The 25,246-nt window shown below is 49.7% G+C and overlaps 2 protein-coding genes and 1 pseudogene across 48 annotated transcripts in view; all 3 read left to right on the top strand.

The window, feature by feature from the left end:
• The window catches only part of Trerf1 (transcriptional regulating factor 1), a 226,699-nt gene that overhangs the window by 44,021 nt on the left and 157,432 nt on the right, over positions 1–25,246 (top strand).
• On the top strand, positions 4,010–4,110 carry LOC120094873 (U6 spliceosomal RNA; annotated as a pseudogene).
• Positions 17,723–18,529, top strand: LOC148003619 (uncharacterized; the record flags this gene model as incomplete). The annotated part of the gene is made up of 1 exon (XM_087567930.1): positions 17,723–18,529. A coding segment is annotated over one exon (705 nt), but the record flags the coding sequence as incomplete, so codon positions are not given.

The raw sequence follows: 25,246 nt of genomic DNA, 5'->3' as shown, positions 1-25,246 counted from the left end.
AATTTATTACGATCATCATCACCATCACCATCATCACCACCACCATCATCATCACCACCACCACCATCATCATCACATTGGACAGGGTCTTCACATGTAGCCTTGGCTGTCCTGGAACTTCTTATCTAGGCCACGGTGGTCTTGAACTCATGGAGATCCGCATGCTTAGGCTCTGGGATTCGGGAAATAAAGGTGTGGGCGCCCACACCCCTTAGGTCTGTTTCAGGAAATAAAATTGGGTACCTCCTCAGTGGCTGAGGAGTGAGCTGGCTTTCAGGAGAGTGTCACAGCCTTGGACACAAGAATCCAGGCAGCGTTTGTCCCCTTGACGGTATTTTTGTTTTTGGGGAGTCAGTCCCCAAGGGGCAATCCTAAAGAGGGGGAAAGTTACTTGTCCTCAAATGCAGAAAGAGACACATAAGTTGTCTGCGTTTGTGAAATTAGGTGGCATTAAGAATGGCAGACCCACCCCCTGGCACAGGGAGGACTTATTCTAGACCGGTTTGTCATGTCCCATCCTTTTTCTAGGCAGACTCATTGATGATAATCTGGAAAAGTCAATGAATCAGGGTTCATTGACTTATAGACTTCTTTGAGTCTGGTTAATCTATCTGCAAAATGTTTGTTTTTTCCCCCAATTTCTTTACAATGAGGTTTGAATTTAAGAATCATTTTATTGGGGTTGGGGATTTAGCTCAGTAGTAGGGCGCTTGCCTAGCAAGCACAAGGCCCTGGGTTCAGTCCCCAGCTCCGAAAAAAAGAAAAAAGAAAAAACAAGAGTTATTCAATTAGTGCCCTTTTCAGTGAAATTGTGACTGTTACATATTGCAGTTTAGCTTATAATTTTATTAAAACTTTTAAAATTATATTTATGTATTGTTTTGTGGGTCTATAGCATGAGAACAGGGCGCAGCATTGTGTAACAGTCAGAGGACACTACCTGTCATGTGGGTCTCGGGGACGGAATTCAGGTGGTCAGGCTTGGCGGCAAGCACCTTTACCTACTGAGCCATCTCGCTGGCCCACGTTGAGGTTTTTAGCGGAAAGGTGGGGGGGAAAATCCTGACCATGAAAGGAAACATTGGCGCTGGCATCCTCACAGAGCTGGGTTTGAGTCACCGTGTTGCCCTGTGGTTTTGGGCAAATCACATATCTCTTCTCTATCCCTTTGCCTCCACCCCAAAGGGGTGACGGTGATACCCGCAAATGAGTTCAGAGGGGCTGTGGGCTTTTGTTAAGGCAGTTCTGCAGGGAACAGCAAGCCCTCGCTTTCTCATTTTGTCCTCGTGTCTGCAAGCATCTGGTGTTCCGAGCAGGGCCACCTCTGTGTGGCAACAGAGATGGGGAGGTGGATATACCCCTAAAGAAGGCAGCCAGCAGAATCACTACAGATGCCCTTGAGAGGACTCCAGCCCGTGAAGGTTGAGCAAAGTCTGTGCCCATCCATTTCAGACAGGACCAGGAGGAAAAGACGGGGGCTCTGAGCTGGTGCTGTCTCTCAGTGCTGGAACCCTACCCTGGCCTATGGGCTGTCTTGGGTTCATTTCCCAACCAAGGGGAAGAAATACACTGACAGGCAAGGTTCAGATTACCATGTGTTACTGTAGCTCTTCCTTATAACTCTTCCAAGGCTGGGCCGATTATTCTTGTTTTCTCAGATGAAGAAGTGGGCGAGGGGTTTAGAGGGTCCCACAGGAAGGGATTCAAGCCCTGGATTCCTGGAAGATACACAGCCATGAGCCACCGTGTTCCTGGCCTTGTCGTCTTAGCTATTTTTCTATTGCAACAACTAAACTTCATGACCAAGGCACCTTATAAAAGGGAGCATTTAATTTAGGGGCTCATGGTTCTGAGGGTTGCAGTCCATGACTGTCATGAAGTGAACCATGACAGTGGGTAGGCAGGCACAGTGCTAAAGCAGTAGCTGAGGTGTGTGTGTGTGTGTGTGTGTGTGTGTGTGTGTGTGTGTGTGTGAGAGAGAGAGAGAGAGAGAGAGAGAGAGAGAGAGAGAGAGAGAGAGAGAGAATCTAACTGAGAATGGTGTGGGCTTCTCAAAGAGGGACACACCTGTTCCCAAGACCACATCTCCAAATCCTTCCCAAAGAGTGCCACTAAGTTTGGATCAAGCATTCAGATACATGAGCCAATGGCGGCCTTTCTCATCCAAACCTCCACAGGGACACTGCTTGGGTTGTCCTTGATTACTGCCTTTTCCAAGACAGTCACTATATGCGGTCCCCAGAGCCTCACTGTCCCTTCTCTGATATAGTGGTGCTGATGGCGCTCAGAAGGGTCTCTAGGAAGACGCTCAAAGTTGCAAGCACAGCTGTAAGAGCGGAGGTAAACATAGGTCTGCAACTGAGGCCTCGTCTGCCTCAAGGGATGGGTGTGTTTCTGTTGGTTGGGAACGGCTGTCAATTCCTTCAATGTTCCTGTGTCGTCAGGGCCGAGCTTTTTAATTTGAGACAGAGTCTTATGTAACCTAGGCTGGCCTTGAACCCACTATATAGCCGAGGATGAGACGTTTTGTGTGTTTGTGGTGTGTGTGTGTTTGTGGTGTGTGTGTGTGTGTGTGTGTGTGTGTGCTCACGTGTGTGAGCAGTGCCCTTAAAGAGCCTGTCAGATTCCTGGGAGCTGGACGTACGCAGTTGTGAGTCATCTGCTGTGACCAGCATGTCACTGACTGATACAAAAGTACTAATTGGCAATATCCCAGGCCACAGAAGTGTCAGCCCTAAGGTGGTTAATGCCTTGGGTTTGGGATGCTTAGCTGGGACAGGGAGGTGGCGTCAGGGTGAGGAGCAGGGAGAGAAGGTAGGATCAGCGTGGTGGAAGGAAGTGGCTTGCACAGGGAGGAGTGAGGTTGGGTGGGGCTCTTGCCTGAACAGAGACACTGCGCTCCAGGGGTTCCCAGACTGGGGTGGTGTCTCTCGATGCGTGCCTCTGAAAACTGCGTTTCTGAATATGGCTGAACTGGGTGAAGGGCGTAAGGGGGGGTGGGTGAGGAGGGAATGAAAACCCAGGAAGGATGACAGCAGCTACCTGGGAAGGAGAGAAGCTGAAGGTGGCATGTGCAGAATGCAATGGCTGAACTCCAGAGATAATCTGGGAGTTTCCTGGTGTGTGTGTTTGGGGTGGGGTCAGTGGAGAGTGTAGGGGGACCTCCCCAGTTTTTGGTTAGGTGACTAGATGTTCAATGGTATCACCAACAGAGACCAGGAAATGAGGTGTATGAGGCTGCTGAAGTGAACTTACTTTGGATGTGTGGAGTTTGAGCAGCCTGCGTTGTAGTTGGGAGAGAATGGTCAGATGGATGTTACTGCTGAAGTCAACCACTGTCTGAAAAGAGATGTTCCATTTAGGGCTTTAAGCCCTAAGTGTGGATGCACCCGCAAGAAGGATATGGATGGGCAAAGACTGTTACAGGAGTGGGCCATGCAGATTTGAAGGATGCTCCAATTATAAAATACATATAAAACCACCCCCTTCTGCTGCCCAAGAGCTGGCCAGCAGCAGCCCGTCGGGTGGAGTCCCAGCTCCTCAGCTCACCTGGACATCTGTTAGGAACTTACTTGCCTTCTCTTAACTTCCTGAGGCTACCCTAGAAGACTGCCTCAGGCTGGCTGAGTGTTTCCCAGTTCTGGATGTTTGAGATCAAGGCCTGGGTGGGGAAAGTGGGGGTGTATGAGTGGCGGTGGGGGTGTATTTATGTTTCTACAAGCCAAAGTGTACTAAGGACTGCAGGAGCTGAAAGTGAGATGTGGAACTGCAACCTCCCTAACCTGGCGTGTGTGTGTGTGTGTGTGTGTGTGTGTGTGTGTGTGTGTGTGTGTGTGATGAGTGTGTGTAGTATGTTTGTGGGTGGTGTGTGTATGTGTGTGTGGTATGTGTCTATGTATGTGTGTTTGGGTGTATCTGTGATGAGTGTTTGTGTGCACGTGTGTGTTCGTGTGTGTGTGTGTGTTTGTGTGTGCGCGAGCTCGTGCACGCACACTATAGCACAGCAGCTGTGTCTCACTTCAGTGACTCCTATGCTAAAATTGTCATGATATAGGGACATGGCCCCTGTGCAAGGAAGACCTATAAATTTATGGAGTGGTCCGTATGCTTGGTACCCTGTCTCAGCATAAAGTGCGGAATGATTGGCAGAGACATCTGATGCCAACCTCTGACCTTTAGAAACACATGCATCTTTAGGAGCTCATGGTTCTGAGGGTCTCAGTCCATGACTGTCACAGAGTGATGGCAGGCAGGCGGGCGTGGTGCTGAAGCAGTGGCTGAGCGCTTACATCTGATTCTCAGGCACAAGGCAGAGAGGGGGCTGGGGTAAATCTCACTGGAAATGGTGAGGCTTTTGAAAGCTAAAGCCCACTCCTCAGTGACACAGCTCCTCTATAGAGGAGGGTTCCAGCACTGGGCACCAGCACCGGCTCAAAGTGTGCACATGCAGGTCTGCACATATTTGAAGCATTCACGTATACAGGCTTGCACACCACATCCCTGTGCACGAGGAACAATATTAAAATCAAATGAGCTCAAGACAGGCTACACACGAATTCCATTTGCTGAAACCCTGTCTGTAAATAAGTTCACACCATGGACTCCACTCTGTGTGGCCATGAGCTCAGGGGTCGGACCCAGGCATTTCTGTTTCTGGTCTTCTGCCCTCCCCCAGATGGCAGTGGTCTCCTTTTAGGAACATGGTCATAATGTACCCCAATCAAAGTTCACTGTCTGCACCTCATGAGCAGCCCCTTTCTGAGAGGACCTCAATACTGTCCTTGCTGCCCATGTCCTCACTGGGCCCTGGACTCCTTCAGACCCGAGTCCACCTGCCCCCCGATTCCTTGTGCTGAGTGGCAGAGACACCCCCAGCCTCAGGGTAACGTAGGAGTCGGTGTGAATGCTAGCCCTTAACTAGCCGTGTGATCTTGTGTGATTGCCCTCTGCCTCGGTTTCCCTTTCTGTGAGACAGGGCCGTTAAGTGAGAACTTCCTGGGTCAGATGAGGAAGTGTCCCGATGGGAGCTGAGGGACTCACATCTCCAGGAGGTCAGGATCTGTGTAACTGTTTGATCTCCTTGGTGTTCGCTGCGGTGTCTGACAGGGGGCTACAGACCCATAAAGACTTGCTGAGCTTATGTGCACAGAGAGACTCAGCCTCAGGAGAACTGAGGACACTCGTGCGTCTGTGAACTCGAGCCTTCCTTAGAAGCCCCACCCTCCTCTGCCTGAGTCCCCTGGAGTTGGAGAACTGCAGTTTGGGGTTTGGCTGGATGCAGATGAATGTGGCGGTACACAGGGGTCTCAGTTTGACTCAGATGTAGAGCTCTGTGCTCGCTTCTCTTTCATGTGGGTGGAACAAATTTCGGCTTATTACATAGTGGTATCTACGGTGGTCTCTACAGATGAGTCACCATTTACTGTAAAGCTTTCGGATGCCCGGCAGACACGCCCATTGGTGGGGTGAAGGCCTTCTGCAAGGCCCACAGCCCAGCCTCAGGCATTTAGCAAGAGACAGGGCGAGCATTGTGGTTCCATTAACATGCAGGTCACAGGTGGAGGTCTGCTGCCTTCTGCTGCCATATTGTTTGTGGGAATTTGAATTAAATTGGTCGGTAGATGCATGCTAACATCAGACAACAGTGTACATTAGTCTTGCAAAGCAAGAGGTTTATTCTCGTGCTCCATTTTGTTTTTTGCGTGAACTATTAATAATAATAAAAAAAAATCCATGTTGGGCCAGGGAGATGGATCAGTTGGTGAGTGCTTGCTGTACAAGAATGGGGACCTGAGTGAAGTCCCCAGAGCCCATGTGAAGAGCAGGGCACCGTGGCAGGTGCTCAGTGCTGGGAGCAGGAGAGCCGGGATCCTTGCCGCCCACTCACTGGCCACCCAGATAGTCCAATGGAAGAACCTCTGGTCCCAGTGAGAGACCCTGCCTCATACCACAAGGTCTCAAAGCGAGAGACACAGCTTAATGGCTAAAAGCGTTTGTGTGACGATCTGCATGGTGGAGGGAACCAACTGAGTCGCCCCCCCCCCAAACCTGTCCTTTGTCCTCAGCACACAGGCTGTGTTGTGTGGCTTTTCAATTTATTTTTGCTACATTTCCATGTATTTGCATATGTGTGTGTGTGTGGCTGTGTGGCTGTGTGATTGTGTGTGTGACTGTGTGAGATGTGAATGTGAGACTGTGATTGTATATGTGCGATTGTGTGACTTGATTGTGCGTTTGTGACTGCATGATGCATCTGTGTGAGTGTGTGACTTTGAGTGTGTGTTGTGACTTTGAGTGTGTGTAATTGTTTAATTGTGTGTGTATGTGTGTGTACACGCTGGTCTGAGAGTGGAGGCTGGAGCACAACCTTGGAGTCATTCCTCAGGAACACTTTACCTCGGTCTGTCTTTCTTCCTTCCTTCCTTCCTTCCTTTCTTCCTTTCTTTCTTTCTTTCTTTCTTTCTTCTTTCTTTCTTCTTTCTTTCTTTTCCTCCTCCTCTTCTTCCTCCTCCCCCCTTTCTTTCTTTCTTTTAAACATTAGGTTCTCTTATTGGCCTGGAACTTGCCAAGTAGGCTAGGCTGGACCCCAGTGTGTGTCAGGCATCCACTTGTCTTAGTGCTCTAAAAGCTGGGATTATGAGTTCACCTCACCATGCCTAACTTTCTCTCCCCTGCTCTTATCTTCCCCTCCCTCCCTTCCCCTTTTCTCCCTTTCCCTCACCCCTTCTTTTCTTCCCCTTTCCTCTGCCTTCCTCCCATCTTCCTTCCCCCTTCTCCTTCCTCCTCCCTTTCTCTCCCCTATTCCCCTTCTATCCCCCTCCCTCCTCTTCCCTTCTCTTTCCCTCCCCTCCCCTCTTCTCTTTCTTCTTCCTTCCCCTCCTCTGCCTTTCTCCCATCTTCCCTCTCCTCCCCGTCCCTCCCATTCTCTCACCTCTCCTCCCCTTCTTTCCTTACTTAATTCCTTCCATCCCTTGCAAAGCAAGCACCTTGTGCAAAGCCATCTCTCCAACTGTATATCAGACAGTTTTGAATGTGCCTCTCAAACCCAGTTTCCTTGTGTGTAAACTGGGGACGACGACAGCTTCCTCAGTAGGACTATTTTAAGGTTTTTCAAGATGAGACGTTTTAAGGTCCTTGGCGTGTAGTAGGTCTCGGTAAGTAGCCGCTGTGTTTTCAGGAAGTGCTATGGATTTGGGGCTTGGAGACCAAACATGGCAGAAGTTGTGGCTCTCTGGTAGTCTTCTCCCTGGTTTGTGGTGGTAATTTATTCAAAAGCTGGGGCTAGCTACTGTACTCTTTGGCCTGGTTTGTGCTTCTCTGTCTGTGCCCATGAATGCACCCGTACCTCCTGACCTGTGCCCGCCTCCTTTGGTGCCTTTCTGAGAACTGCTTTGCTCTGGCTGTGCTTTTTCTGGTGTTTTTCATGGACCACAGTGAGTCCGCAAAGCATGGTTCCCACTCCTCTACTCTGGGCACCCGGCTGGCTCTCACCTGGGACCTGGGTCTCCTGAGATCATTGTGTATGAGTCTTTAGATTGAGAGGCCATTGCCTTCTGAAATTGGGCACTCTGAGACATAGACAGTATTTATGGGGATGGTATGATAGTCTGAAATCCACACTTCGGAGATATTAGAACCGAAGTTCCCACATCCTGACGTAACATCCTAAAGGCTCAGGAGACCAGAGGACACCCTTTGTTTCTGCCTCCTTACTGTCGGGTCTTCGAAATCTGTCTTTCCCCCATCCCGGCTGTCACAGTTTTGTGAGAACGCAGCCTCCTCTCCTTGACTTCCCACGTGTCACAGTGCCCTACCTTCCTTAGGGTATGGTCCCCACTGCAGGTCCCAGTAAGCCTCTGTCATAGGCGAGCCCACAAGCACCCCACAGTAAGCCAGTGTGGCGTACACTGTGTTACATGAAGCCCCTGTGATGAAGCGGGGTGCAAGCCCTCTGCATCCTACAGGAGAGGGGCCACCCTCGTCTGCTATCCAATGGCTAAACGCTTTCTTCTGTGCACGTGCCAGGTGTGAATCCACCATATGAGTTGTACAAGCTGAGCTGAGCACAGCCCTTCTGCCTGGTTCTTCCTAGTGGAGGGATGGGGCAGTGGTCAGGGCGTGGCTGGCTGGGTGACTGATATAGTCTGTCCCTGGGACCAGGAATATTTTGGGCCACCCGAAAGATGCTGGTCCCGTGACCTCTGTTAAAGGGAGCTGTTTTCAGTGTAGGGGAGAGTGGGGAGGAGTGTGCCCACGGTGGCTGGCTCTGCCAAGTCATCACGGTTCTAAGTCAGTACTAACTTCAGAGGCGATCTTCTTGCCACTGCATCCCAAAGACTCCTGGAACTTTAGAATGTTCCAATCCTGTGATCCATTCACTGTGGGGCTCTCGGGCCTCTTTTGAAAGTTTGTTATTTTTTAAAAGGTTTATTTTATGTTTATTGTGGGTGCTTTACCTATAGGTACATATGTGCACCATGCATGTGTCTGGTGTTGGAGGATGCCATAGAAGGGTGTTGAGACCCTGGAATTGGTGTTAGGGACAGTGACGAGCTGCCGTGTGGATGCTGGCAATTGAACTCCTGTCCCCTGTTAAAAGCCAATTCTCCTAACTGCTGAGCCTCTCTAGCCTCTTCCGGTGCCCAGAGGGCTGTGTTGAGGGATGGAAAGGCCAACGGCGACTGCTCACTGTCATGTCCAGCTATAAGCACTGGGTGAAAATTTGACATCAGGACAGGGAAATGGCCCCCATCCCCTTGTCCCTCTGTCACTACCGGACAGGCTTGCGTGCCTTAGCACTAGTGTCAGTGACCCTGGAGTTCTTCCTCCATTCCTTTAGGGCAACTTCTGGTGACTTCCTATAACTTCACACCACCATTAGGCCTGGGGCACTACACCAGGGGCACAGCTGAGAGCTTACTGGACCCGGGGTCCAGCTACATGGAAGCTAAGGCAAGAAATCCTCAACTTCAAGGCTTGTTTGGTTACAGAGAGAGCTCCAGGCCAGGTTAGGGTAACTTAGAACTACACACACACACACACACACACATAGCTAGGGTAACTTAGAACTCCACACACACCCACACATGCCTAGGGTAACTTAGGACCCGCACACACACCCACATATAGCTGGGGATAACTTAGACACACACACACACACACACACACACACACACACACACGGCTAGGGTAACTTAGACACCCCCCCACACACACCCACACATGGCTAGGGTAACTTAGACCCCCTACACACACACATGGCTAGGGTAACTTAGACCCCCCTCCCACACACACACACACACATGGCTGGGGATATATTTCAGTGACAGAAGTCTTGATTTTTATATTTGAGACCCTGGATTCAAGTCCCAGTAGAAGAGACCATCTCAACAGACTTCAGTGTTCCTGTGGTTTATGTGTGCAGTTATGTGACTTGCGTATGCATGTGTATGTGGTGTGGGAGGGGGATGTGTGCATGTGTAGGTGTGTTTGCGTATGCACACATATGTGTGTGCTGCATACGCACATGTACACATATGAGTGGAGGCCGGGGTTAATGTCAGCTGACTTTCTCTGTCACCCTCCACTGGATACACTGAGGCAGGGTCTCTTGCTGAACCCTGAGCTCCCTGCTCTGAGGATCTCCCAGTCTCTGTATCTTCCCTGCTGGGCCATCACACCCACCTGGCTTTTTTATGTTTTATGGATCAAAACTCCAGCCCTAACTTGCTCAGCACACCCTGCCCACTGAACCTGCCCTCAGTCTTGTTTTGAGATTTTTTGAGTCAGTGTCTTACTATATATTCCTAACTGCTCTGGAACTTGTAGACAGTCTCCTCCCCCTGGCACCCGAGTGCTGGCGTGACAGTGGTCTACCACTATGTCTGGCTCCCAGTGTTTTAGTGGAGAATCTTGACGCCATGGCCATTTAGAAGGCTCCTTCCTCGGTATGGGTTGACGCTGGTGTCGTCCGCACTCAGCCTGTGGGATCAGGTCTGAGAGCAAACCCAGCTGCCCTGCTCGGTAGTAAGGAAAGGCCAGGTTCGTCCGCTGCGACGGGCCCTGTTCTTGATCTTCGATTGTCCGGGAATGAATTTCTGAGTGCTTCCTGATGACTAAACTTCAGCTGTCGGTTTAATGAGAAACTCACGAGAGGGACACACTTCCTCTTCATTTGCGTTTTACTTTCAAAAATTCTACACGTTGCGTTTAATTTCTCTTCCTCTGGATTGGGAAAGAAAAAAAAAAGACAACCTACTATAAAAAACAGAACCACCTGGAAAATAACCGGGCCTTGGAAAACAGCAGTTTGTCTGTGAGGAGCCCTCTTTCCTCAAAGGTGGGGTTTCTGGGAGTCTTAACAGGGCAGCCCGAGTCGCAGGGAGACACTGAGGCTCATGGGATTGGGGCAGGGTTGGAGTTGATTGACGTCCACACTGGGCAGGGGCGGGGCCACCACTCAGACTTCTCTTTCTGGTCCTTTCCAAGGCTCTCTGCTTCCTCCTTCTGCTGCCTCCTCCCCCTTTCTCTTCTTCCTTTTCCTCTTCCTCTTCCTGTTCTGCTCTTTCTCCTTTTCTCTTCCTTCTCTACATTTATTTATTATTTATTTTAAAGAGAAAGGCTCGTTTTATTTTTCTATGTGTATTTTCAGTCTTTCAGAACAGTTACTAAAGACAGTATCATTTCACCATTGCGTGTCTTTGGCATTTTAGCGGAAAATCAATTGACTACAGATGCTGGCTTTATTTCTGGGCTTCCTGTCTTTAGGCGCCGTGTCCATTTTGATGCTGGTACCATGCTGTTTTGATGACTATGGCTTTATAGTATATTTTGAAAAGAAGTGGTTGTGCTGGCTGCTTGGTATTTTTTTGTAATTCCATGTGAATTTTGGATTTATTTTTTCGGTTTCTGTAAAGAATGACGCTGCAACTTTGTGACTGCATGAGCAGTGTGGTTCGTTGGTTTTTGTTGTTGTTGCTGCTGCTGCTGCTGCTGCTGCTGCTGCTGCTGCTGCTGCTGCTGTTTTTCACGGTGGCCTTACTCTATCACCCAGGCTGCTCTTGAACTCTTAGACTGAGGAACACCTCCCTTTCAGCTCTCTTGAGTGCAGGTACTGTAGGTGTGCCTGCCATGTCTGGCTCAGTACAGTTTTTGTAAAGATTTATCAGTTTTTATGCCCATTAGTGTTTTGCCTTCATGGCTGTCTGTGTGAGGGCGTTAGATCTTCTGGAACTAGAGTTACAAATGGTTGTGGGCCACCATGTGGGTGCTTGGAATCGAACCCAGGTGTCTGGGAGAGCTGCCAGTGCAGCTCAGTTGTACTGAGGAGTACAGAAATTTTAACGGTATTAATTCTTATAACATTTTCATAACGTATTTCTTTGTTTTATGTGGGATGAGGGCATGGGCGCGTGGAGGATGGAGGACTTGGTTCTTGGAAAAGTTGGTTCTCTCTTGCCATGGGGGTCCTGGGTATCAACCTCAGGTTGTCAGGCTTGGCACCTTTTCCCACTGAGACAACTCGCTGGCCCCAGGAGCAGTTGTGATTCGTGAACATGGGCTGTCTCTATTCCTTATTTTCAATTTCTTTTACCCAGCTTTGGTGCTTCCTATATATAAATCTTTCGTACGTGCGGTTAGGTTTATTCCTAGGGTTTTTTTTTTTTTAATTAATTTACTTTATTTATATGAGTACACTGGTGCTCTCTTCAGACACACCAAAAGAGGGCATCAGATCCCATTAAAGATGGTTGTGAGCCACCACGTGGTTGCTGGGAATTGAACTCAGGACCTCCGGAAGAGCAGTCAGTGCGCTTAACATGGGCTTGTTTTCCAGTGTCTTTTTTTCGGTTAATTGTCAGCCGTGGAAACATCCTGATTTGCGCATGTGGACTTTGCTGCCGTTTTCGGCCTTCTTTAGGAGGACCCTCCAGGTATCGATGCCGGCATTCCACTGGGCTCCCACAGACAAGTAGGGACAGGCTTCACGCGAACGGTGGTTCATTCCCGCCTAATGGAGACAGGCTCCTGAGCTGGAGGTCGGTTTTGCTCGCTATCTCTTGAGCACAGCTGAATTTTCATTGGACAAGGGAATGCTGTTGGTCTGCAGCTAAAGTTCAGAGGTGGGAAACTTGTCCAGCGCACACCAGGCCACGGGTTTGATTCCGAGCACGGAGTAAGGGAGGCAGGAAGTCGGAACACGTGGTCCAGGAGTGAAAAGGGGCTATTGGCTGAGTGGGAGGAGAGGCTTCCTCATCCCAGGATGTAGCCTGAGTCTGGAGAACTTTGGAGCAGAGGGCTGAGTCCGTCTGCCCGGCAGAAAGGAGCCGTGCTCGAAACTTCCTAAGCATTTGATAATTGCGGCCCCACTGTTGTAATTCTAGAGTCTGGCTGTGAAGTATCCCTGTCCTGCCTTTGGATCCTCTGACAAGAACCATCCTGTGGAACACCTGTCCAGGGATAGCACCCAGGCTGTCACCTTGTCACCACAGTCAAGTGTTGTCCCCAGGCCTAATTAGGTCTCAGGTCTAATTTCTTGTCATCATTCCCCCCACCCAAGATGTCCTCCACGCGTTTCTCTCCCCTCCCCCATTCCGTGTAAATTTAGTTTGCAGCCTCTCCTGCAGTTTGGTTAATCTTAGACTCCAAAAGCACGGAGTTCTTCTATCTCTAAATTGGGGTCTGTGATTCTAGCACAAAAGAGAAAGGCAGTGCCCAGAGCTTTTCAGGTAGCTCTCACTGTCTTTGAGGTGGCCAAAGGGGCTCCAGGACCTCACTCCTGCTTCAGGGGTCCAGAGAAGAACAGGGAGAGCCAAGCTCCTGTGCTGCTGCTGGCTTCTTCCCAGGTCTGGGTCTTTCCAGTGCTCGGGGGACTTAAAATTCTCCTCCTGTCAGCCATGGCTTCTGAGGAAGTCAGTTTATGGGTTTCCTTATGAAACGTAATGAGCAGGTTTCAAATGATATGCTCTTGGCGACACTCTCTTGGGGGTGAGGAAGCTCGGAAGGGCCCAGGTCACTGGGCTATTAAGGGCCGGGACCCAGTGTTCGTCATTTTTGTTACTCTGTCAGCTTTCCTTTGGCCTTCAGTCAAAAGCATTTAGTTTTTTCTGGGGCTGGGAGGCTGGCTCAGGTGGCTAAGTGCGTTGCTGTGCAAGCAGGAGGATGTGAGTTCGAGTCCCAGCACTGGTGTAAAAGCCAGGCCTGGGGATGCATGCTTGTAATGCGAGTGCTAGGAGCTCAGAGACAGAAGGACCCCTGGCGCCAGCTTAGCCTAATCAGCTCAGACCCAGGCCAGTGAGAGGTCCCCATCTCGGAAGTTAGGACGAGGACAGTCATCCAAGGCTACGCACATGCAAACACATGAACACAACCATTAATAAGTAGTAAACTTAGTATTTTCTGTCATTTTCCCTTCTTAGGGCCGTAGCCTGGATAATTTAGTGCAGCATTTGTATCTCACTTTTAGTCACAGTTTGCTCGGATCGTCAGCATTTGGGGCTTTGACGGCTGTGCGTGTGGTGTGTGTGGTGTTTGTGGTGTGGGATGGGTGGATGCGTTTGTACGCTCTCGGGTTCTAAGTATCCATTTAGGGTCAGCGTGAGGGAAGTCGGGATGGTCTAGAGTCCAGCACTGAAACGGAGTAATCAAATCATCTGTCTCCACACCCCAGGGGCTTGGTTTCCTTCTGTCCTGAAAAACCTGCTTTCTCTGACTCTCTGTGGCTCTGCTTTTGGGTTCTTGTGGACTCCTCAGCACACAGCCCTGGGAGCAGCCTGCTGAGAAGGTGGGAGGGGCCATTGGCTGCAGGGGCTGGAACCACACACTGGCCAAACAGCACAGTCAACCCTCAGGTCTCAGAGAGCACTGAGTAGCTTCCTATGCCTCCCGTGAAGTGGGGCTTCTCTGTATTTTCCATTTTCATGGGGTGTTCAGTGCCTCTGCCTGAAGAAGGGCCGCTTCACCTAGGTTTCGGTGAAGTTCAGCTAGCTTGTTTGCCTGTCCTGCCTCAGCCTTGTCCAGAAGACTGGCGGACAGTATTTCTTGTCCCTTCTCTCTGATGAGATCACGCTTAAAACATCAGGAGCTGAGTGTGATGGAGACACGGCTGTAATTATAGCACTTTGCAGGGGAGGCAGGGAGATCAGCTATTCAAGGCCAGCCATGGCTACACAGTAAATTCAAGGCTATCCTGGGCTACAGCAGACTGTCCGAACAAAACAAAACACCCCCCTAAAACTAGATAAACAAATGAAACGAGATGTAGGGAGGAGGCAGAGACGGGAGGATGGCGAGTTTGAGTCCAGCCTGGGCTAAGACGCTGCTCTAAAGAAGAAAAAGTGAAAGACTAGGTATATTAAATTGTTAAGCCTACATCTCCAAGAGGGAAGAATGACAGAAAATAATGCATGCATGTATGAGTGTGTGTGTGTGCTCATGTGTTCGTGCTTATGTGTGGAGGTCAGAGGACCTCGGGTGTCGTTCCTCAGAAGGAAGGGATCAGGACTCAGAGATGGTTAAGCTGGATTGGCTGTGAAATCCCCTTTGTAAGGTGCAGGGTCTGCCTTCCTACGCCTCTCCTTCAGACTGTCAGCCCAGTACTGACAGAAGTCCAGAGCCGAGGGAGAACAGCCCTGAGGTCACACCACCTCATGCAGCCGCAGCTACCAGCCCTCGGGCTGCTGTCCTTCTGTAGTGTGGAGTGACTGCATCACTCCATCAGGTGGCTGGAGTCCTAGATGCCCTTGAGCTATGACAGACTTGGTCATCCCCGTAGTCACCCTGACTTTCTACAACAGTGGTTAAGATCCAGAGAGTCAAAGCTGGCTGTCCTACCCGAGGTCACCCCTCCCCCTTAAAAGTCCTCCCTTTAGCCCAGGGAGGCTGGCCCCGTGTGCCCGGCCTGCCCCGGTTTCCTTCACACAGGTGTGGGCGCCCCAGCTGAGGACTTCATGACTTCATCTGCGAGAATGCGGTTGGGTACAGTGTGCCTGGTGGCTGCCTAAATTTAAACGAAGTGGGCTGGGGTGGGTGGGAGTGCGGATCGGCTCGGTGCTTTCATTAAAGCACAATGTGTTGGGGGCAGGCTCGCTTTTTATTTCTGCCTCACTGAATGAGGGTTGAACTGCTGAGAGCTGAGCATTTTGTCTCCCCTCCCCCTTCCCTTTTCTTACTTTTTTTTTAGTGATTAAATATTCATATTTATATATTCTCAAATTGGGACTGGCAGTGTGTTTCACTTTCCACCTGAATCTAAGTGAAAGCTGACGGGAACTTGGTATCCTACATTATTATTGGTCGTGGTTGCAGCTGGCGAGGGGGCTACGAGACATCTGCAGACAGCTGTGCTGACGCCAGAGCTGCATTCCTAGCTCCAGGCCCCAGGGTCGCTGGGCGGCCCTGAACCTCAGTTTCCTTGCTATAAAATGGTGTAAGCGATATCTGTGTTTTAGAATCACTGGGCATGTGGGGGGTCACTTTAGGAAGTCCTTGGCAAGACGTGTACATGTGGAAGGTATCCATGCCTCCTTGGCTAACCTCACTGCTCTGTGCCCTGCTGGCTGGGGTGGAGTGGGATAGGAGACTAGGAGGGCTAACCTGCTGAAGGGGGTTAAGAGGATGGCATGAGGCACGTTGTTGATGTGTGCGTGCCTCACACGTGTGCACGCATATGCATGCACACACACACACAGACACATATACAGGAATTGTGTGGCTTGGAAACAGCCCTGACTTATCTCTTTGGGGACATTGGACGTTGTAGAGATCTGAGTATGTGTACACTGTCCCCCCAGACGGTGTCTTTCCAAGATTTTACCGCATTAAGTTTTCCTAGGTAGTCTTCTCAGCCTTTAAATACCCAGATTAATCCCAGCACTTGGGAGACAGGTAGCTTTCTGAGAGTTCAAGTACAGCCTGGTCTACATAGTGAGTTCCAAGCCAGCCAGAAATACAAACCTGCCCTAAAAAAATAATCTTGCCTTGGGCTGAAGAGATAGATGGCTTCATGGGTAAAGGCGTTTGTCACCAAACCTGCTGACCTGAGTTCAATCCCCGAGACACACAGCGACAGGAGAGAACCAACTCGTGCATGAGGGGCTCTGACCTACACATGCGTGCTGTTAATAAAGAAATGTTAAAAAACAAAAACAAAACCAAACCCTCTGGCCTAGGGCTGTAGCCAGCATGTGCAAAGGTTGTTCCTTAACACTGCAAAACAAAGACAAGACAAACAGACCCAACATTTACTGTTTTGTATAATCATAAAAAGTTATATAAAGGTTGGGGCATGTTTTAAGAGAAGGGGGAGAGACTGCACATATCCGTCTCTGCCCCTCAGGGTCTTGGATTTTTGCCCCAGTGATTTTCCCATGCATGCGAGCTCAGTGGTTAAGAGCATTGGCTCCTTGTGATGGTTTGTATATGCTTGGCCCAGGGAGTGGCACTATTGGAAGGTGTGACCTTGCTGGAGTAGGTGTGTCACTGTGGGTGTGGGCTTTAAGACCCTCCTCCTAGCTGCCTGGAAGCCAGTATTCTGCTAGCAGCCTTCAGATGAAGATGTAGAACTCTCAGCTCCTCCCGCACCATGCCTGCCTGGATGCTGCCATGTTCCCACCTTGATGATAATGGACTGAGCCTCTGGACCTGTAAGCCAGCCCCAATTAAATGTTGTCCTTATAAGAGTTGCCTTGGTCATGGTGTCTGTCCACAGCAGTAAAACCCTGATTGAGACAGTCATCTTCCAGAGGACCTAGGTTTGATTCCCAGCACCCACATGGCAACTCACCAATTCTGGAAAATCTTTAATCCACTTTTGACATCTATGGGCTGCAGATGCACACAAGGTATAGAGACATACACATAGGCAAAACACATATACATCAAATAAAATAAATGGAGGGAGGTTCTCACAGGGTCCTCTGAGCTCAATGGTTTGTGGGTTTCAGAGTTTAATCAGACCCTCCACATGCCTGAATCTTTAAGCCCCTGGAGCTTGGTGCTCTGTAGGGAACTGGCGGTGTGGTGAGCTCTGCACCTCTTCTGCCTTCCCGTCTTGCCTTCCTCTCTGCTTTCTGTCCTCCACCCAGTCCTTCAGATGTGTTCCTTCTCAGGCAGGGGCTGTGGGTATCAGGAGAGATTACGGTGACCCTCTGGAGATCCTAGTTTAAGCCCTGAGGAGAAAGAATGAGGGAAAAATATTTTTTTCACTTTGTTGACAACCAGTTTTCCTTATGTCATACCCACTGACCACCACGAGGTTAAGTAGAGGTACTGTTGTGGCCTCAAACATTGTAGCAAGAAACGCAGACGTTGGCGGTACATGAAGGGCCTCAGGTCTCCTTCCTGCTTGTGAGCCAAACGGTTCACCCACGGACTGGTGGCTCTAGCCCTGACATGCCTTGCTGTGAGTGGCGTTCTTCGTCTTTACCAATATCTCACTCTCCCACCTGGACAGTGAGCTCCCAGGGCAGGAACTAGGAATTAATTAGGGTCAATTGCTTGTGTGCCAGCTGCGTTGGAGGCCACAAAGTAACTCTTGGATGAGTGAGCTCAAGATTTCACATCAAAAAGCACCAAGCAAGCAGCCCAGATTGCTACCATGCCCCTGACAGAGGCCCTTACGCACGCTCAAGTCTAGTGATTCGCCCGAAACTTCTCAGGGTATCATCAGGGAGCTGTATGTCCTACGCGTCTGTCAGTGATGTAATAATGCCTTGTAATCTAACAGTTGCTGGGTGCTTGGCCCCAGATACACTCTGAGTACTTAAAACAGTTATGTGTAGTGTGTGTGTGTGTGTGTGTGTGTGTGTGTGTGTGTGTCTGTGTCTGTGTCTGTGTGTATGTGTGTGTATGTGTCTGTATGTGTGTTTGTATGTATGTGTGTGTGTGTCTGTGTGTATGTGTGTGTGTGTGTGTGTGTGTCTGTGTCTGTGTGTCTGTGTCTGTGTGTATGTGTGTGTATGTGTCTGTATGTGTGTTTGTATGTATGTGTGTGTGTCTGTGTGTATGTGTGTGTCTGTGTGTGTGTCTGTGTGTGTATGTGTGTCTGTGTCTGTGTCTGTGTGTGTATGTGTGTGTATGTGTGTTTGTATGTATGTGTGTGTGTCTGTGTGTATGTGTGTGTCTGTGTGTGTATCTGTGTGTGTCTGTGTGTGTGTCTGTGTGTGTATCTGTGTGTGTCTGTGTGTGTGTGTCTGTGTGTGTGTGTCTGTGTGTGTGTCTGTGTGTCTGTGTGTTTGTATGTATGTTTGTGTGTCTGTGTGTATGTGTGTGTGTCTGTGTGTGTATCTGTGTGTGTATCTGTGTGTGTATCTGTGTGTGTATCTGTGTCTCTGTGTGTGTGTCTGTGTGTGTGTCTGTGTGTATATGTCTGTGTGTATGTATGTGTGTTTGTGTGTGTGTGTGTGTGTGTGTGTGTGTGTGTGTGTGAGAGAGAGAGAGAGAGAGAGAGAGAGAGAGAGAGAGAGAGAGAGAGAGAGAGAAAACTAGTTCCAGGGCATTTGGGTGTGGTATATCTATGTGGACATGGGTGTGGTATATCTATGTGGACATGTGAGACACCGCAGCAGGCATGTCCAGGTCAGAGGACAACCTAAGCCAGTTGGTTCTCTCTTACCATGAGGATTCTGGGGATTAAACTCAGGTTTGGCAGCAGGCTGAGTCCCCAACCTCCTGAATGGTTTACAGCCGTTTCCTTCCTTATCCGTCATCCCATCTGTAAACATGCTTTATTAGCCAAGCCCCCTGTTTTCAGTCAATGAAGAGAATGTGAAACTTAAAGATCTAATTTAGTAACTTGGTTTTAAGGCACATCATCGATGCCTCATTCATTCATTCATTCATTCATTCATATGTTCACTCATCCATTCATTCATTCGTTCATTTGTTCATTCATTCATTCACAGGTTCACTGATTCATTCACATCTTAGTTCACTGATTCCTTCCTTCATTTATTCTGCAGACATTAAAGCCTTACCCTGCGCTGGATGCTGCTCTATCTGCAGCATGCTCTTGCCCTCACAGAGAGTTCCTTCCAGTGAGTGAGACAAGATAACTTAGTGACGAATGCCCTACGCATGGCTGATGTGCTGGGCAGCTGCAGCAGGCAGAGCAGGCAGGGCCTTGAGGACCGAGAGTGGATGAACCCTGTGGTAGTCAGGGTGGAGGGCCGCGCCCATCTTTAGAATCAGAGACTTTCAGGGCCAGCAAGAGTCTTGGGGATGGATGTTTCAGTTGCACACGTGGGTGCAGGAAGGCAAGGAAGGCTCATGGAAGCCTCCTGCTGAAACAGGTTCCTGACGGGTTGGGTTCAGTCTTCCCTTTTCAGGCCTGCACCTTGCACAGCGCCACCCTATCTCCCAGGTTTGTGGAAGGGAATGATGGCAGATGTTGGTGGCACACTCAGCATCTGGAAAGGACACCTGGGTTGCATAGTCAGGAACCGGAGTGCACTGCCAGGCAGATGGCTCTACTCTCTAAAACATACACCTGGGAGGTGGAACTTTCTAGTATCTAGCAAACATATGTATTCTGTGAACTGGGCAATAAATAAATGTCCAGTGTGACCGAGTCAATATATTAGTGTGTGTGTGTGTGTGTGTGTGTGTGTGTGTGTGTGTGTGCGCGCGCGCCTGTGTGTCTGTGGAGGCTAGAGGTTGACGTCTGGTGTCTTCCTCAGTTGTGTCTCCACTTTATATTTTAGAGACAAGTTCTCACTGGACCTGGAGCTGGGACTGCAGGAGTGTGGTGCTCCATCTGGCTTTTGTGGGGCTGCCGGGGACTGAACTCAGGTCCTGTTGCACATGCAGCGAACACTTCAACCCCTGAGCCGTCTCCGCGAAGCCCTGAACTGATATTAATGAGCACCTACTTCTTGTTAATTTGATAAGATCTTAAGAAGCCCCGCCCCGCAAGACAAGAGAGCTGGGGCCCAGTGCTGTCTGGCTATAACCAGCTCTGAGACAGGGCTGTCTGCCTCAGCACCCTCCCCTGTGAATAGAGGGCGGCCAGATGACATCCCTGTCTGCTTTTTGCTCCTCTCTTTCTTTTAAGGTGGAGATTAGATGAGATACCACTCAGGGAGCTTTTCCGTGCCTCACAGCATCCTCTCTAGGGAGGCAGAGGCTCCCTAGAGAACAGGGCTTCAGGAAGGGTTCAGGAGGGTTCAGGAGGCTCCTCCAGGCTGCCAGTCTGAAGCCACCTGGTATTAGTTAGTGGTTAAGAGGCCATTGCCCACACAGTGTGCTCCCCACAAAGTCAGCCTTACCCACAAGTGTTTTCCTAGAACCCCCACAGTTGACGTGAGGTTGTGATATTTTGGGCGTACTTTCCTGGCGGTTGGGCCGTAGTGATTTCTGTCTTTTGTACAGTCCTGTGTCTCAGAACAGATCCAGGTACATCCCACTCCCTCCGACAGCCTCCCACTGAAACCTATAGCGAAACCTGGGCAGACACACGGGCTTCAAAAATACAAAGTTTTTGGGGGAGGAAGCAACAGGAAATGGAGGGGGGTAGCCAACAGAACAAAGCTGGTTGTCTCTGTTCATAGAATAGAGCAAAAATGACCTTTTAGAATTTTTTTTTTCTTCTTTAAAATCGTACTGCTGTCTCGGATTGTTGAGGTAGATGGCTTTCACCTGTGTCTTCACGGTTCCGTTCTCTTCCGAGGCCTGTAGGAAGATTGGAAGTGAGGGTGAACTGGCTTTAGGGAAGCCTTAAACACCCCACCCCTGCAAAGGTTATGCAAATCCCTGTGAGCAGGCTTCCCCCTCCTTCTGTTTCTCTTATCTGAGGAGTGGGGGGGGCAGTAAGTTCAGTTGAGCCTCTGCACCTTCCTGTGTAGAACTGCAGCTGGCTAGCCAGGCGGAAGCAGGTGGAGAAAGTGGAATTCTGCCCCACACTTTCTTTGCCTCTCCCTTAGTTTCTCATTTCCTACTGACTCCGGGAAACCCTGAAGACCCCCACCAAGCCCGGTGAGAACTATTTATGGTTCCCTAAGGCGGCTTGCCAGGGAGCACTGTACAGACTAGGAGGGAGTAGCTGGCTGGCCAGATGGAAAGTGCAATTAGTGGAGAAATTAAGCATTTGATTTGAGTATGGATTAGCTTACGTTGAGTTCGGTGGCCAGGGGCTGCGTGTGGTTTTGCCATGTAGTTATAACCGTGATGATAGCAAGCATAGGCTCCCCCGGAGTGCACCCTGGTAGCTTCCCTTGGAGCTGTTGATGCTGTTTAAGAAATGTCTGGAAAATAATAAAGTTGTGTGAAGGGAAGAGGTCAAGTTTGTCTCGATAGGCATGTTCTGTGGGTCTAGTAGCCCAGTACTAAGTCACGGGTGTGACAGGGGCTGGCGGTACAGCACAGGTGGTGTGCCTGAGTGAAGCCTGGAGTTTGGTGCTGTGGAGTGATGGGGTGGCCATCCTGGTGGCTCACTTCTGGTTCTTGCTCCTCCTTTCCACATGGCCTTCTATGATCAATGGTGTCTGTTTCTGAGGTGTCTTGATTTGGGGTGGGGGTGGGGTTCTGACTCCAGGTAGGTCTGGCTGGTTAGCCCACAGCACAGTCTGACCTTTACACATTAGTTTTATTCCTGGGCGGGTGGTCTCGCTCCCGCCTTGCCTTCATCGTGCTGCAGCTTCTAAGGTGTTTGTGTTAACTGCCTGTGTTCTAGCAAATGAACCCAGGCAGGCTCTTAAAGAAAAATGTAAGTTTTTCACTAAAAGACAAAACCATTGTTTCCCTATGATTATTATTATTTTTCTCTAATTTCGTTTAGTGGTGACATGGGAGGCTGAGGTGATACTCTTAGTTGGATCGGTCAACCAGTTTCCAAGGGAACACTACAAGACAGTTTTTAAAACCAAGCCAGAGGGCCGAGGACACAGCTTAGCAGCAGAACCCTTACCTAGCATGTACAGAACTTGGGGTTCAGTGCCCACTACCAAAAAATGCTCTTAGTCGCTATGTAATGTCCCAGAGTTAATTTGGGGGGCTCTAAGTACTTTCCAATAGAGTTCCCACCTCCTGAGGGTTCCAAGCCTTAAGGTACACTCACTTTTGGCAGTGTCACCACTGTTTCGATGTTTCTTGTTGTTTGCAGACAGATTCTCAGTCCAGGCTAGCTTAGAACTCACAGTGTGGCTCACTCTGACCCTCAGCTCAAGATAGTCCATTGCCTTCTGAGCGCTGGGGTTGCAGCATGAGCCTCCGTGCCTGTTTTTGTCGTTCTTGAAGCACGTGAAGCTCAGGGGAAGGTAGGTAGAGTGTACTTTTAAATTTTGTTTCAATGAACCAAGGCTTTGGAGAAGTTGGCTTGCGTGACTGGAGGCCGTGCTTGGCTGTGGTCAGTGGTCAGTGTGCACACACTTGATAAGAGGCCAGTCAGTACTGAAGTGACACTGTCCAGGTGGCCAAGGGGCAGACGACTCTTGCTCCTCTATTTTGGGGTCTGAGCACCACCCAACCAAGGGTAGAGCGATGGAAAATGGTCTAGATTGGCTCTGTTTATTATCCCCCACCTTCTTCTGATGAGACCTTTTTTTTTTTTCCTCCGGAGCTGAGGACCGAACCCAGGGCCTTGTGCTTGCTAGGCAAGCGCTCTACCACTGAGCTAAATCCCCAACCCCCTGATGAAACCTTAATACAGTCACCTGCTTATATATTCTCTAAATCCACAGTGGTGGGCTGGAGAGATAGCCTTGCCATGTAAGGACACTTGTCACTGAGCCTGATCACCTGAGTTCAGCCTCAGAGTTCCACAGAGTGGAAGGGAAGAGCTGATTCCCAAAAGTTGTCCTCCGACCTCCACATCTAATGCTACACACACACACACACAAATGTAATGATAACAGTGTTTAAGAACTCCACATCAAAGTCAAAGCTTGAAGCTCAAACCTTTAACTACCTTTGACTCTAGCCTAGGGTATGTTATCCCCCAGTACTGTGGCCTTTTCTCTCCTCCTCCTCCTCCTCCTTCTCCTCCTCCTCTTCCTCTTCCTCCTCCTCCTCTACCTCCTCTTCCTCTTCCTCCTCCTCTTCCTCTTCTTCCTCCTCTTCCTCCTCCTCCTCTTTCTCTTCCTCCTCCTCCTCCTCTTCCTCCTCTTCTTCTCCCCTCCTCTATCTCTTCTTTCTTTGTGACAGGGTCTCACAAAGCCCAGAGTGGCCTGAACTCCCTATGAATCTAATGCTGACCTTGTCACTTCTGATCCTCCTGCCTCCACGTCCCAAGCGCTAGGATTACTGGTGTGCACAACCATGCCTGGTTTGTGCCACGGTGGGAACTGAACCCAGAGCAAGCACTGTACTAACTAAGCTCCCCCACCACCCCCCAGCCCTCCTTGGCTTTAATGCCTAAATAACCAACAGCTTACAAGGTACACTCAAAAGGTACAGGTTACAACTTGACCTGTTGGTTGTAAAAATTGTTGTGAGAAATTTGGCATCTACCGCGAACTTGTGAAGTCCGGCTTTTTTTTTTTTTTTTTTTTTTTTAAATTAAAAAGTAGTTCCGTTCCGTCTTTGTTAAGTACCGTAAAGGCTTCAGCGTCTGGCACTGGGGAGGGGTTTCCTCCCTTGCTAGCCCACGAACAAGGAGCGTGCGTTTGAACATGAAATTAATAGTGTGTGTGGCTTAGAAACCCACCGCAGCATCAACCACCGGCTCACGGCAGCACCAAGCATGTTCTTGTGCCAGATCAAGCCGTGAGGTTGTGGAGCGATGCAGAGGAAGTGGGATTGGGGTGACTCGGTAGTAAAAGGTGAAGCTCGGTGGGTGGGGGTGTGTAAGGGAGCTGTCTCGAGGAGAAAGAAGGGGAGGTAGAGGCCGCCCCTCAGCAGATGACCCCACCTGGGAGACGCAGCAACCAATCCAGATTGGCACATTCAGAGAAAGGAGCACAAAAGGAAGAAGTTGTGCCTGCCAGGGAGGGATTCGCCTTTCAGCCGGACCTCATCTGGTCTAGGGCAAAGCTATCTAAATCCCCCCACCCTGGTGGCCCCATGTGCGGGCCTGTAGGCTGAATGTGGGAGGGGACTGTGACCACTTCCACCACTGTGAAAAAGTTCTCGGTGTGCAGCAGGCAAGAATTAATTTCCAATGCATTATTAATTATAATATTCATCCCGGTGGCTCCGGTTCCAGTGATAACAGGCAACGTCACAGCAGCCTTGGTTGGCCTCTGGCTTGACAAGAACCTTCACCAGCCAAGTCATGTCTCCGGTCCCTTTCATTTTTATTTATTATAACTTTTGTCACCTCTTCTCGGACCAGGTCTCCATCTTGTCCTGCTGCTCCGTGGACCTGTTGCTCCTCGTGCACTGTGCCCCCCAACCCCACCCCGTGTTTTGCACCCATCATACTTGCTTCTATTATCATCTTCTCGCCTCTCTATTTTTCCCACTGGAGGGGTCTGTGGTTCTCTGGGAGAATCAGCCTCTCCCAATCCCCAGCCTGGTGTTAACGAGCGTTCAAATTGCAAACCTAGGTTGGAAGGGCCCCGCCTCCCCACTCCCCCACATACAGAACTAAACAGATGAGCCATGACTGTACCCTTAGCCATAGCCAACTGCACACTGCGGGACTCTTCCGGGCCACTGTTTTTTTGACAGGGTTTCAGGTAAGAGTGATGGCATACTAAATTACGGAGCAGATTTATGACAGGGCAGGGAAGATTTATCTTTTGATGAATAAATATTGCCTTGGCCCAATTTAGAGCTTGACAAATGCTGATTTACAGCTGAAAAAAATATGAGGGTTATTTTATGACGAAGTGGCAGGGGCGGTGGGGTGGGCTTGAGAGCGATGTCGGTGGCACCCTTGGGTAATAAGCCATTAAAACGTTGCTCCAGGCAGCGCCGCAGGGAGTTCCCTTGGGTGACTGCTGCAGGTTCTTACCGCTCCTGAGAAGTTTTGGGGTCCAGGCCATCCTGTGATGCTCCAACCTGGTTAACAGCGCTCTGAGGTATTATTAAGAGCTCCGATGTCCCTGGGTCCCTGGCAGTTGATCCTGAGAACAACTTCTAAAGGATTTTGCCTTTTCTGTCCTTGTAGCTGCGGGGTAATGGTTGCCGGCCATCGAGGTGACTGTGTGCTTTCAGAATGAAGGCACGATAGGGTTGGATACCTTTAAAGCACGGTTGAAGGAGGGAGCTGGTGAACTTTTTTACGCTTTGGATGTGGCAAATACTTCGTGCTTTTGAATTAAAAAACCCAGCAAACCAGGGGCATTAGGGTTTGGGGAGATATCTCAAC

The sequence above is a fragment of the Rattus norvegicus genome, chromosome 9, assembly GCF_021556685.1.
Source record: "Rattus norvegicus strain SHRSP/BbbUtx chromosome 9, alternate assembly SHRSP_T2T, whole genome shotgun sequence".
Lineage (NCBI taxonomy): Eukaryota > Metazoa > Chordata > Mammalia > Rodentia > Muridae > Rattus > Rattus norvegicus.
Note: the sequence above shows the minus strand (reverse complement) of the source record. Positions and strands in the feature narration are given on the sequence as shown.